The following is a 12,914-nucleotide window of genomic DNA, read 5'->3' on the forward strand; positions in this document are numbered from 1 at the left end:
ATGAGCCCACGGAGACATTGTACGTCATAGAAGAGACGCAGAGACGATGGGTTGCGGGGTGTCGAGCGAAAAACGAGAGAACGGGAAAGGTTGAGGATGATCACGAATGTCATATGTCACACAGTGCTTTCTCAGAGATTGATGATGTTGATCCGCGCTGCCCACACGTACTGCCTAATCATATAAAGTTACTAGATTATATCCGATTGATACGGATTTTAAATGCAACAAAATGTGTAGTAGTTATTTAACACAAGATGTAACATGGAATGTACGGCAATTAAAAAAAAAGAAAATATCAGTGCGCTCACCCTATTTTTAGTATTTTAAAAATATTTAATTATCCCGAAAATCGCTTTATTTCCGTTAAAATGTAGAACAAGTACACAGAAATACTGCCTAAAATGTGGCACTTCTTATAAAAAATTCATATTGAATTTGGCGTATCATTTTTGGAATTTTTGTATATTATTGAATTGTGTAAATTTGCGTTCATTGTTTTCAAAAAAAACCTACATTTATTTACAAAAATGTTTCTGAAGATTTTTAACGACGGAGGAAAAATGTTTTTTTTTGGGATTTTTTTCCTCAAAATAACGAATGAATTTACACAATAATTGCACAACTAAGATGCATTATCAAACAAAAAATTAGAGGCAAAAACGTATGATATTGGGCACATGGCTTAAAATAAATGGCTACGAATTGAAGCACCTTGGGAGGTCAAACAGTTTTGAAAACACCTTCAAATGAAATATCATTTTTGACAACATAAGTGCTCAGGGAATGATGAAGTTTGTAACTTATTAACACCCCAGATAGATCAAGCTTTATGAATGTAGTAGCCGTACCTCGAAAATAATTTTTTTTCGTTGAAAAGGGTAATGGAAACAAAAATTGAAGTTAGATTGCATTTTCAGGCTTAGAAATTCACTATTTCTAAGTTCACCGTTTCATACATTGTAAAAAAGGTTAAGGTATTTTGCTAATGGTCAAAAATTTTTGAGTTACGGCTACTAGATACCGTATTTCCTTTAATAGTATTGTACTTTACTTTAAAAATGTAAAACCCGGTTCTTTCAAAAAATTTATTAATAAATTTTGAATCGCAAATCTGTAGAAAAATCCAACAAATATTTTGTCAGTTAGCAATTTATCAATTAAACAAATGCCAACTGAGACATAAAAAAAACTTCAATGTCCAACGAGAGTCAAAAGTCAACACTCAGAAAAAGGAAAGATGAAAATGAAAGGAACATTCGAACAAATTGGGGACATGTGATGTGATCTAACTCCTTTTATAAATCAAAAGGGAACTAATGAGATTTCATGACTGTCTACGTTCCTAAAACACGGTGGAAAAAACAATGAAAAGACGTTCCTATCCGATTTCACGCCTTCTCGTCAGCACTGACCTCTTTTTTTCCAACACATAGAACAAATTACGCAAACTAATCCTCCCCGATTTCGTCACCAACCACACAATGGCCCTATTGAAGACGTTTTAAAAGGGCCAAAATGTGTTCCTATCGCTGTTAGTGGCTTTGTCAACATTTTCTCACGGGGGCACGCACACACATTTTGTCAGGGATTATCAACAAAATAGGATTATTCGAGCAAAAGTGAATTAGGCATGAACAAGCGGGAAGTTTGCATTGTCGGCCTGGGAGAGAGCGAAAAGTTGCAATGGAATGGTCTTATGAATTCAATTTTGACCACATGCTTCAGTTGCGGCACAAAATTACATTTGAACGAAGAAATGTGAACATTTGAAACGTAGAAACAAGAAGGAAAAAGTCTTTCTTCCAATTCGGTCAATCCGAATTCGCAGCAAAAACCATTAGACCGTGAGAATGTAAAGTTCGCCCTATCCGATTTCAGAAATTCATTCCAGCACTTTTACGCTGTGACCGGAAACTAGTAACTGGAAAAAAATGCTGGAAAATGTGAAAAGGGGAAGCTCATGCATTAAGACAAGCTGTTTGAACTTTTTGGTCTTCTACTCCTCCATAAAAGCCTCAATAAAATAAGTTGGTGAAAGAGAATGTGCAAGCGAGGAACAGAAGATAGACGAGCTTCTCGTCAAGTAGCCGTCGGACTTTACTTTAGAGTATATGCATCCTCTTCTTCACCACGAAATTCCACAAATTGTGTGACACATTTCGCAACAAAGCTAAATTTTCTAGCACCCACGATTGAAATTCGGACAGAAAGAAGAACGCGAGAAATGAAGAAAAAGGAGGGGGAAACGCACAAAAAAGCAAAAGGGTCCCAACGAGAAAAGAGGATTTGTCGAATAGATATGAGCTCCGTTTGACTGTTGGAGTCCAGAATTGTTTATTCGTGGTGTGTGTGTACTTGGTGGTGCAAGGCTCGTCTGCTGGAATGTGTTCTTGCTCGACAAAGAAATAAGGAAAATAGCGCCTGACAACTGATTCCTCCGAGCTATTTCACTCCCTCATTCTTTTTTTACTACTACAAGATTGGTGTAACATTTTGAGAGCCACAATCGAGATTTACGACTTTTGAACAATTGTTTAAGAACCACCGAAATTGTTTGAGATTTTTTTGCAAAGAAATCAACTTACTGCAACTTTTCGGCAACCGGCGACACAGTTCTCGAAAAAATTTCGTTAAACCTACGTTTTCGTTTAACTTATATTTCGTAGTGTTTAAAAAAACATCCATTTTTGTTATCTTTCTATTTTTTCAAGATTTTTTAATATGGTTGTTAGAACAAAAAATAAACAATATAAATATCGGCAGTTGTCACAGTTACCGAAAAAAGGAAATTGCTGATGATCCGAATCCCTAAAATTATCGGCAACCGGAAATTTCCCAAAGTTGCCGAACAATAAATCTTCTGGGAACCGGCATTTTTTCATACCACAATTTTTCAAAATAAGTTTATTTTATACTTTTTTGAAATTTACGCCAATGTAAAAAAAAAATCCCGCCCACCCTTGAATGTTTCTTTTTTAAAAATTTAAATTGATTTCTTGATTTTTAACGTGATTGACAAATTCAGACATTTTTCAAAAGATAAGTGGAAAATTTACAGTTCCAATATATGATTATTTTTAAAAGGTGGACTATGGCCAATGGGGAAATGATTGGAACCCATTGCTACTTTTTCCTATCCATATGGTACCAAAACGGCCAAGTATCAGAATAAAACTTTTCAAACTTTTTTATTTCGAGTAAAAAAAGTGAAGAAAACTGGGCTTTAACCACTTTTCAAAAATCTAAAAAAGTGTCGCATGTTCGAAACTCGACAATGTTGAAATACAAATATTTTGAAAATAATTAAAACATAAAACTGGAAGAAAACAGAAACTTGAACGGAATATTTTTTAGTTGACGACTTCCAAAACAAAATTGATGAAACCTGAGTTTTCATCGTTGTTTACTTGATATACAAAAGTGACCAATTTATTTTGAAAACTTAAATAGGTTATTCACATAAATGCTTTTTTTAATAATTTTCCCATTGAAAACAATCTGAAATTTAGAAGAGCGTTTTTGCATTGACATTAAAAATAAATTTTTGAATTTGAAAGAATTAAATTTTTAAAAATCAAAACACAAAATGATGTTTTGTTATTTCTGTTTAAAAAAACACTTTGCAATATCAAACTGATAGTAAACAATATTTGAGTCATGGCGGAAGGAGAAAGAGTGCAACTTCGCTAAACTGCAGTTTTTCAATGAAAAAGGAAAATCGAAATAAAAAACTCTCGAAAAAAACGTTATAACTAAAGATAATACGATAAAAAAGGGTTCCCTTGAAAAAATTTTTTCAATAATGGAACAAATACTAATATCTAAAAATTAATGAAAAATATCAAAATTCTCAGAAAGTTTGGATAAATTTCAATGTTGGTTTAGACTGAACAATACAATGAGTGATCAGAAAACGATGGTCAAGTTTTCAAACGGATCAAATTTCGTTTCGTCGTTGAGGAAAGGTTTCACAGTGGAAATAGAAAAGAACCCTAAGTGAATAAGTGTTTGGCTTTCCATGATTAATTATTTTTCGGGTGCAACGCAAAAAGAAACAAAAAAAAACGCGAAGGCGAAGACGGCAAAAGAAGAAAAAATATATACATAACCTTAGACAAAGAATGTATACATACAAATACACACGTTTCAATTCCGTTTTCTCCCCTTTTCTCCTTGGGGGTTTATTTATGATGGTTTGAAAGAGACAGAACTAAGAACAAGGAAAGAAACCAAAATTGACAAAAGAAACAGAAACAAGTGCAACGTAAAAGAGAAACAAATGAGCATTTTGAAAACAAAAGTAACGACTCATAAATGTGATTATTTTTGATTTTATCATCATTTGTGATTATTTGACAATAGTGGCAGTTATAAGCGCGGCTCTTGAGACCTAGAGGTAAGAAGGAGCACTTTCTTGAGTATATCGCACCGTCTTAGTGTATCTTTGCATTTTAGTGTATTCTTGTCTTGTGATATCTTACGTATTGTTTTTTGAAATTTGAGCTTTATTCAGTGGCGTATGAATAAGTATAATGACAGATGTTGGTGACATGTCGTCTTGTGTTACATGTTCTTTATTCCACTTGTGGGTGGCAGCAATCTGTTGCTTGAAAGTCGATGTATTTTTGGAAAAACATTCGGGAAAGTAAAATCAGCATTGTGGTGGTTGGAAACATACGGAAAAACCAATGGGATTGTAGAGCTTTACCTCAAATCCTGAAAAATTAACGGATTAAGATATAAAAAATTAACCCGAGAACGCATTTTTAAAAAATGCACCATCAAATTATTTTGTTCACAAAATGACAAACTTGTATACAAGAAACGATTCAAAATTAGGATGCTTATTCACTAGCAGTGTTGTGTGGTCCTCGGCTCTTGGCGCCAGCTGAGAGCCGACAACTTGGGGTTGGCTTGCGCCGAAAGCCGAAAATTTGGGGCTTTTTCGGCTCTTACCTACTTTTACTTTTGACCAAATTCAAATCATTTTTCAGATTCCGCAGGTCCTCAGAAACTGGTAAGAATAATAAAATTAAACTACAAGCATGTTCGAAAAATATTGAAAAGTGCAAATTACAAATAAAATAGTCTTCCATAATTATGTAATTCAGGCATGTAACTGAAATTGACTAGTATAATTTTTTATTTATTTTTGAGTCCGTTGTTTCTCAAATCAGATTTTTCTAAACTTACTTGATAAGTCAAAAACCCCTTTTTCTACGCTCAAGCTCACAAAAAATTGTCAAAATTTTGTATGTCCTCAGAGTCAAGTGTTTGATCAAAGAAGGTATTTTCCATCTCTCTGTTTTCCAATTTTTTTCCTGATATTGCAAAAATGTTTGAGTTAATCTTGTGTCCCGTTTTTCCATCCCCCAAATCACATTTCAAGTAATTAGAAAAAAAAAAACGTCAGAAACAAAAAAAAACACGTCTTTTGTTCTTTTTCTGCCTTTTCCTCTATTCAAAAAAATAGATAAAAATAGTGAAACGTACTCTCTGAATATTTGCAAAATTCAATCAACAGACTCAGTGTAATCCAATTATGGGCAAGTGATACCATCGGCAGAAGAGCGACTTGAGCACATTGTTCCATGCCTCCCTATGCGTCTCTTCCGCGAGGTGTTCTTGCTCATTTCGCTTCCTCTAGGTGTAAGTTTTTGGCTCACGTACTTTCTTCTCTTTTATGTTCTTCGTACCCTACCAATTATTTTAAGCGACGACAATATTACAAGAAGGCACACTCTTTTACTAATTGACGCTCTTCTTTCAATCGAGGGCTTATTGCAAAACCCGGGTTCTTGATTCCCGCCTTTCTATTATTCAGCTCGTTTTTTTTCAACTCTTATTTTTAAAATTTTCAATTATTGCGAATATACAAAGGTAAGCTTTTTTCTATTAAAAAAAACCACTTCTATAGTGCCGAAATGACCAAATATAATAATAAAACATATCTAAAAAGTTTCTGAAATCTTTTAATTGCCATTCAAGAAGTGACAATTTTTGAGTTTTTGCCAACTTTTGAAAAAAAACTGTCACTGTTGCATATTTGAAACTCCCAGCTTAATTGATTACCAGTTTCTTAGAGAAAAAATTAAAAAATCAGAAAACAATTTAAAATGTAACTATAGCATTTGGTGATTTTTGCACCATAAAAGATGTTCAAATTATTTTCTCACTGGCTCTACTTCACCTTTAAAAACTGTTTTCAGAATTAAATTGTTTTTAGCAACTTTATCCGTTGCTAGGATCTCAATATATGTTGGTGAGTATTTTATGAAATTTTCAAGCTTTTTAGTTGAATAAAATATATTTATTTTAGATTTGCGTCCGCAACTTCTTAGCTCGTCATCTGTTGCTTACAAACGTGGGAACAAGTTGCGCCCAAATCGGAACTGCCGACATAATTCAACAGCACATTAATGGAGACGTCGATCGTGACGGATGGGACTGGCGGCGAACATGTAAAATTCTTTCTTAGTCCTTTTCCCCCTTTTTGCAGCTTTCGTGACAAACTCCCGTTTGAACTAATTAGCTTCAAGGTCACAAAAAGAAGTGGCTTTCGTCTTCCCTTGGGAAATTATTGGAAGGGTTTCGTAGATTAAAAGTAGTCAGTGTTAATGTGTTAGGTTCTAGAGAAACATTGAAACAGAGGATTTGGACGGAAAATACAAAAATTATAAATTCTAATTCAGGTAGAATGGCTGCAATTGGATTGGTTATGGCTCCCAGCTTACACTGTTTTTATCGAGTCCTAGATACTAGAAAGTTCATAGGATCAAGAAACTGTAAAGTTCTTAAGAAGCTGGCATGGGATACGGCATTTATACCATACTTTTCTTGCATTTTCATGACAGGTAAATAATATAAAAATTTAGGTTGAAATGAGGCTTATAGGGAAAGTTTCTAAAAGGCGAGGTAGGCTGAAAGGCGAATTAGTCATTTTTTGCCGCCAATCAAAAACATTTTTCGGACAAATTGTTTACGTTTCTCTAAATACTCTAAATTTAAAAAAACCACTATATTTGAAAATTCAGCGCTTTGCCAAAACTTTGATTGAATTTTTTGAAAAATGTGAAATGTATATTTTTTAAATAACAATCAATGCCATTCGATTTTTGAATTTAAGCAAAAGAGGGAAAAGGCTGAAAATGTGACAAATAATTTTTAAAATTATATATAAGAAGAACTAAAGAAAAATAATAAACATAGTCAAAACAAAAATAATTTCGAAAAAATAATTTCGGGTATTTCAAAGTATTTCAATCATTTCTATTTTTTTTCGCAAAATTGAAAGAAAAAATTCCCAAAAATACAGAAATTGGCATATTTAATCACTACTAATTTAGTAAGAATGTTTTCAGTTGACAGGATGTACTGCGCCTTCAACAGTTTTTTTTTAAATGAACCTTCATCACAATATGTTCAAATTCGCATAAAAAAACATTTATATGCACACAAAAATTGAACAAATTTGAATTTCACATCAAATTTCCAATATTAAAAGTTCATTTTTCAGTTGGCTCTATCTACGAAGGCAAATCACTAAGTGCTGCATTTGCAGAGTATCGAAGAAAAATGTGGCATATCTGGAAGGTTCGTTTTTTGATTAAATTTTTTCTGTTACTGTATAGAAAAATTGGTAGAAAAAAGATCGGGAAAATAACTAGTTTGAATTTTCGTTCAACTAATAGAGATCACGAACACAAAGAGTGTTTGATAATGAGGCAGTGAAGTTACTCTACCGATACCAATATTCTTCCGAGACCCACTACTCAAAGACACAAAACTGCGTGTCAAAAAAAAACTTGATCTACACCTTCCAGTCATCTTCACCTGGGATCATACAATACATAGAGAAACTTGTTTCATGTTATGCAATGAATCTACCCTCCTCGAGGCATATAATTTTCCGGGTGACGTCTACTTCATTTTTACAGGTCGATTTCACGCTCTGGCCTCCGGCACAGCTAATCAACTTCTATTTCATGCCGCCTGCCTTACGAGTGGTTTACGTGAACTTGGTCTCATTACTTTATAACTGTATCATGTCTTACATTAAAAATAACGAGCTACACCATCACTCCACAAACTAGAATCACTTTTTCCAAGGTGTTCATTTTTGTGGCAATTATGTTTGTGTTCAACTTTTTTTTGCAACCTCTCCAAATGCATTTTCCTTCTCACAATTCCTCAATTTTAATGGACACCGTTCATTTTTCTTGTTCACTTTCTTATTAGAAATAAAGATAATGACCATGTCGACGGAAAAAAAAAGAAAAAAGCATCGGGTTGAAAGCGTCCGGTCGTCCGGCACGTGCACTTATAATGATTTCCTCTATGAAAAAGTTGGTGTCGAGGTAAAACCGGACAATTGAAACCAACAAAGCGATGCCGGTTAATCTGCGTGTCTCTATCCGGTAATCTTGCATCCCTTTGTCCGTGACAGGTTGAGACTCACAACTAAATACTCGTCGTGTCAGTACTGTTATCCCCCGTCGGTGGATATTGTTTGAAATTGATGACGGTTTTCAAAACATTACAATTAGTTGTTATTTTTCACACATATTTCCGTATTATACTTTTCTGTTTTTGCCATTTTTGTACAAAACAACCGATTTTTTTTTTGAAAAAAAACTGAATATAGTCAAAAAATTTAGGATGGAATCTTAAAAATTTGAAACCACACATATGCTTTTAAAATAACCGATAAAAGTTTCCAAAAAATTTTAGAAACTTTTGAATCAGTTTTCACCAATCACATTTCCGAAAGTCGGGCAAAACCATTTGTTTTGAACAATTTTTTGATTCTATTTCTGATTATGTTTTAACTAATTTTTAACTAATTTTATTGGTATTTGTGTAATAGATGTACCTCAAAATGTTAGCAATGCCTCAAATTCCATAATGGGTAACATGTAAATAACCAGTCTTTTATTTTTTTAAGCCAAAAAAAGAAAAATAATTAACCTTTTATTTTTAAAAACTGAAAAGTTTTATGGTAATACAAGCACCTTTTTTATTTTCGTATTAAAAATTGTAAATCTGCAGCAATGCTCCGCATTTTTGGAAAATTTTCAAAAAAAAATCTTTAAAATAATTGTTGGATTTTCAAGAAATGATACTCTGTCAATTTAGACTATTTCAAGTCTTTTCATGCAAAATCATACGAAAATTAACAGACATCTTTTTTTTAATTTTTCGGAATTTTTATAGCTACTAGCTGAACATATACATAGATTTAGTACGTTTTTATATACCTTAATTCCGTGACTACCTGAGTGACTCCACTCTGAATGTTGATTAATGAAACTCATGCACGCTACGATTCCGCTCATCTGTGAATGCTGAAATACGACTAACTCGCCCGTCTTACACATACCCCGTTTCATATAAATTTTTCAAATGTTTCAGCTATGAACTTTACTAATATCACGTCTTTCGATGGGAACGAAACGGAGGTTTTTGACACTTCGTGGAGTTTATCCACCCCGAGCCAATCAACTGAAGAAGCATTCACTACGGGTCCGCATAACTATTACAATCATCATGACCAGATTGATTACGTAGCTTTTATTAAATTTATTAACACGTGAGTTGCCTTAATTTTGAACTAGAAAATCAGCTGAAAATTTTTTAAATTCGGCAAAAATACAATAACTCTTTTTTCAGAAGTAGCATATTCGCTTACCCTGGGGTTCTCAACACTGACATTTTTAATTTTATTCGACTTGGTTTAACTATTTTGGGGATTATATGCAACATTTCGGTTCTGGTCGCAAATCTAGTCAATGGACGAAACAAACATGGCATTCTCAAGTGAGTTTAAATTCACTTTTTTTGATTTTAACGCTTAATTTAATTTCAGAATCCGTCTTCTGGTGCTTTTTCTCATCCTTGTAATGACAATCACTTGTATTTTGATGACAGTGATATTTGTATTTGACTGCCTAACGAATGTAGGTAAAATTATTAAAGACAATAATGAGTTGAAGGAATCGTTAGACTAACAAAAAATTAGTGTTTTTAAAATGAAATTAAAAATTTACAATTGAAAGTAAGGCATATTGATAATATATATACATTTATATCCATTTCCATATATCACAAGTAATTTTTTCAGCATTTTTAATACTATTATGCATTTGATGCATTTAACAAAAAAAAACCAAAAATTAATAGAACACTGTAGAAATTTGGGAAAATTGGGAAAATGCTACATGCAATAAGACATATGAAATAACTACACAATACACTAAACATTCTCTGATAAATGCAACACAAAAAATTGCAATTTTTATTCTGTAAAATTACATAACTTCCAAACTTTTTACTTATTTTAAAGGTGGAGTTCAGCTACTGTACAAATGAGTAAAAACTAAAATGACCAAATGAATAAAAATACAAGTTTTATAAACAGTTTTGGAAAATTTTTCATTTCGTGTCAAAAAGCGATGAAAGCTCAGTTTTCACCAATTTTTAAATTGAAATATAAAACATTTCAAAGTTGCATAAAAGTTTTACTATGATAATTGGTCAATTTAGCAGTGAAACAAAACTGCATTGGTCAAAGTTGGTTTTAAAATAGTTAAATGGAATATTTTATCAATTCATACAAAAACGTTAAGATATACGTCGATCTGCAAACCCTCTTGAGCGAGCCTGAATATCACGATGAAATGTCGTTTTTGTGGAGAAACCTTGCCGATTTTCTGCTACAGCCAATGTTCGATCTACAGTCCATTATGATGATGTACATTGCGCTTGATAGATATGCCAGTCTATATGTGGTCAGTGAAACTTTGTGAGTGTTTTGTTTATTGGAACATCAACATGTTCAGGGTTACTGGCCATTCGCCGAGAATCGAAAACGTCTAGCCTACTTTCTAATTGCTCCACTGGTTTTCGCCTTCATATTGATGAGTTCTGGGATTCATTATTTGATACTACCATTCGAAAGTTTTATTTATGCCAGGTGACCTTACACAAGTGTTTGTATCAATATCAATCCAAACTATTTCAGACTTGCACTTTTGCTACTTCCATCTGCAATCTCATTTCTTCTTCTTTCAGTTTGTCTTGTGATCAAGAAAGAAAGACTGAATTATGACCCTGGGTTTAGCATTTCTCTCTCGAAGTGGGTAGTGAACTATATTTCCTTGTTTTCGTTCAAGTTTCGAGTGTTGGGTTTAAGTTTCGGTCAGCCGACCCTTAACGAGAAAATTTTGACGTACACATACACACACACGTGTGTTTGCATCAAGTTCATTCCATTTTTCAGAGCCTTGGTTCGTGTACTCTACGTCGTTGTCATCATTGATTTCCTCAGTAGGCTCTTTCTGTTCTTCCGTCTCGCTGAGGACAACATCGACTTTGTTGTTCTAACCGGATCGGAGAACGGGGACTTTGTCCTTCACACGTTTCTCAATGTTGGCTTACAAGTATTGTTTTTTTTTTTGATTCGATCATATGGTTTGACCTGTCACCTTGCAGGTTTCCATCTGCGTCTACTACTTATCGCCCGTGTATATTCCAATTGCCCTGTCTCTCTTCGTCAAACATTTCAGGGATTCGGTAAAAGCCAGCTGATTGTCAGCTGAAAGTACAGTTTGCGTCAATCAAATTTTTCAGATATGCTGCTGTCAACGGCTCAACAAGGTGCACATCATATAATTTTTGTTTTTTTTTTGTTCGGATTTTTTTCTGAAATTGACAAATAGCAAACATCTTTGTAGTCTTAAATAATAAACTGGTTTTTTGGTTTGTTTCAAAATAAAGACTAACAATGAATAAAGCCACTGGTTTTTGACACTTATAATTTAACATTTAGGTCAATGTGGATTTCTAAAAATTCAATCTCGGTTTACTTTCGAGACATCGATAAAAAATTACTACAGATCTATTTTTAAAAACGAAATACAAAATTTTTTGTCAAGCGCCAATTTTTGAATTGAACAAAAAAAACGACAACTAAGATATAAAAAATACTTCCTTCCAAAATGAAATAACAGACCAAAATTTGAACATTACATCAAGCTGAAACACATGGCAGTGTATGAATAGACAATGATGTCACTTAATTATTATTTAAAACAAAAATCAAAACAGAGTTCCGGTAATTCGAGTTTGATTGTTTTTAAATAAAACCAAGGTTCTTGAAATTTAAAAATTTTCAGGCGACAATCAATCTTTGATTATTGTTCGACATATAACTAGAAACATTTGGTACTGTGTATTTTATCTCAGAAAACAAATCATTTTAATTGAACATAATACACGTGTTCCTCTTTAAGCTCAAAAAATGGTGGTTCTAAGCCTAAAAAGTATCCCACATGTTTTGTATCTCCTGTTTAAAAGTTTTTTTAGAATTTATAAAAAGTTTTTTGTACCTAAACTTGCCCGCCTTGCCTTGCTATGTTAATGACCTTATAGTAGTTTCTTTGGAAAACTCAAAAAATTCTTACATAGCACATCTGAGCAGTGATTCCTGTACTAAATGTTTTAGAAAGCATCTAGCCTGACCTCAGGAATCCCAAATTTTTCGCACTTTTTGACAAAAAAAAAGTGATACGCGATAATGAAACCGGTCTATTGTCCCTCATTATCACGCAGTCACACTATGATTTCTCAGATGGCCAGCCCAATTTTCAATTCACTCCAAAACTTTGATCTCAATTCCAAAGTACTTGAACATTTCCCCGACTACATCCCATAGTGTCTTCGGCCATTTGCACCTCAGGAAAAAACTGTGCGTGAAGTGTTGTGACGTCGACTGTGACGTCGCATCTCCGCGCCCGATTACTGTAGACGGCTCTTCAGGCTGTGACGTCGAATTTTCAATTAGTTGCCCCGGGGTTTCGTGGGCTGGACGTCGTATAAAAGAGTGGACATGGTAATGGTTTTCCAGTGAAGAG

General features: G+C 33.5%; 2 protein-coding genes and 2 non-coding genes across 4 annotated transcripts; 3 read left to right on the top strand and 1 right to left on the bottom strand.

Moving 5' to 3' along the window:
- Nucleotides 1-4,071: 4,071 nt before the first annotated feature.
- ZK470.7 lies at nt 4,072-4,204 on the bottom strand. The gene has a single exon (NR_070833.1). It is a non-coding gene; the product is annotated as an Unclassified non-coding RNA ZK470.7 (non-coding RNA).
- A 1,444-nt stretch (nt 4,205-5,648) lies between these two features.
- On the top strand, nt 5,649-8,261 carry ZK470.1 (Mpv17-like protein 2). The gene is made up of 6 exons (NM_076307.6): nt 5,649-5,883; nt 6,213-6,265; nt 6,323-6,464; nt 6,696-6,857; nt 7,520-7,596; nt 7,941-8,261. The coding sequence occupies exons 2-6, from the start codon at nt 6,260-6,262 to the stop codon at nt 8,094-8,096; spliced, it is 543 nt and encodes a 180-aa protein (NP_508708.3). The 5' UTR covers nt 5,649-5,883; nt 6,213-6,259; the 3' UTR covers nt 8,097-8,261.
- On the top strand, nt 7,773-7,907 carry ZK470.13. The gene has a single exon (NR_070834.1). It is a non-coding gene; the product is annotated as an Unclassified non-coding RNA ZK470.13 (non-coding RNA).
- A 1,146-nt stretch (nt 8,262-9,407) lies between the features above and the next one.
- ZK470.14 (G_PROTEIN_RECEP_F1_2 domain-containing protein) lies at nt 9,408-11,765 on the top strand. The gene is made up of 9 exons (NM_001270077.3): nt 9,408-9,592; nt 9,673-9,819; nt 9,869-9,959; nt 10,629-10,790; nt 10,842-10,975; nt 11,024-11,137; nt 11,282-11,441; nt 11,494-11,574; nt 11,632-11,765. The coding sequence occupies exons 1-9, from the start codon at nt 9,417-9,419 to the stop codon at nt 11,671-11,673; spliced, it is 1,107 nt and encodes a 368-aa protein (NP_001257006.1). The 5' UTR covers nt 9,408-9,416; the 3' UTR covers nt 11,674-11,765.
- Nucleotides 11,766-12,914: the final 1,149 nt, after the last annotated feature.

This window comes from Caenorhabditis elegans, chromosome X, assembly GCF_000002985.6.
Source record: "Caenorhabditis elegans chromosome X".
Classification (NCBI taxonomy): domain Eukaryota; kingdom Metazoa; phylum Nematoda; class Chromadorea; order Rhabditida; family Rhabditidae; genus Caenorhabditis; species Caenorhabditis elegans.

What these genes read in the sequence shown, in the direction of transcription:
- ZK470.1 (NM_076307.6), top strand. An exon ending in ATGGGACTGGCGGCGAACAT is followed by an intron (nt 6,465 to 6,695) that starts GTAAAATTCTTT and finishes ATTCTAATTCAG; the next exon opens with GTAGAATGGCTGCAATTGGA. An exon ending in TTCTTGCATTTTCATGACAG is followed by an intron (nt 6,858 to 7,519) that starts GTAAATAATATA and finishes TTCATTTTTCAG; the next exon opens with TTGGCTCTATCTACGAAGGC.
- ZK470.14 (NM_001270077.3), top strand. Translation starts at nt 9,417, where the DNA reads ATGAACTTTACTAATATCACGTCTTTCGATGGGAACGAAACGGAGGTT. An exon ending in TTTAGCATTTCTCTCTCGAA is followed by an intron (nt 11,138 to 11,281) that starts GTGGGTAGTGAA and finishes TCCATTTTTCAG; the next exon opens with AGCCTTGGTTCGTGTACTCT. An exon ending in TTCTCAATGTTGGCTTACAA is followed by an intron (nt 11,442 to 11,493) that starts GTATTGTTTTTT and finishes GTCACCTTGCAG; the next exon opens with GTTTCCATCTGCGTCTACTA.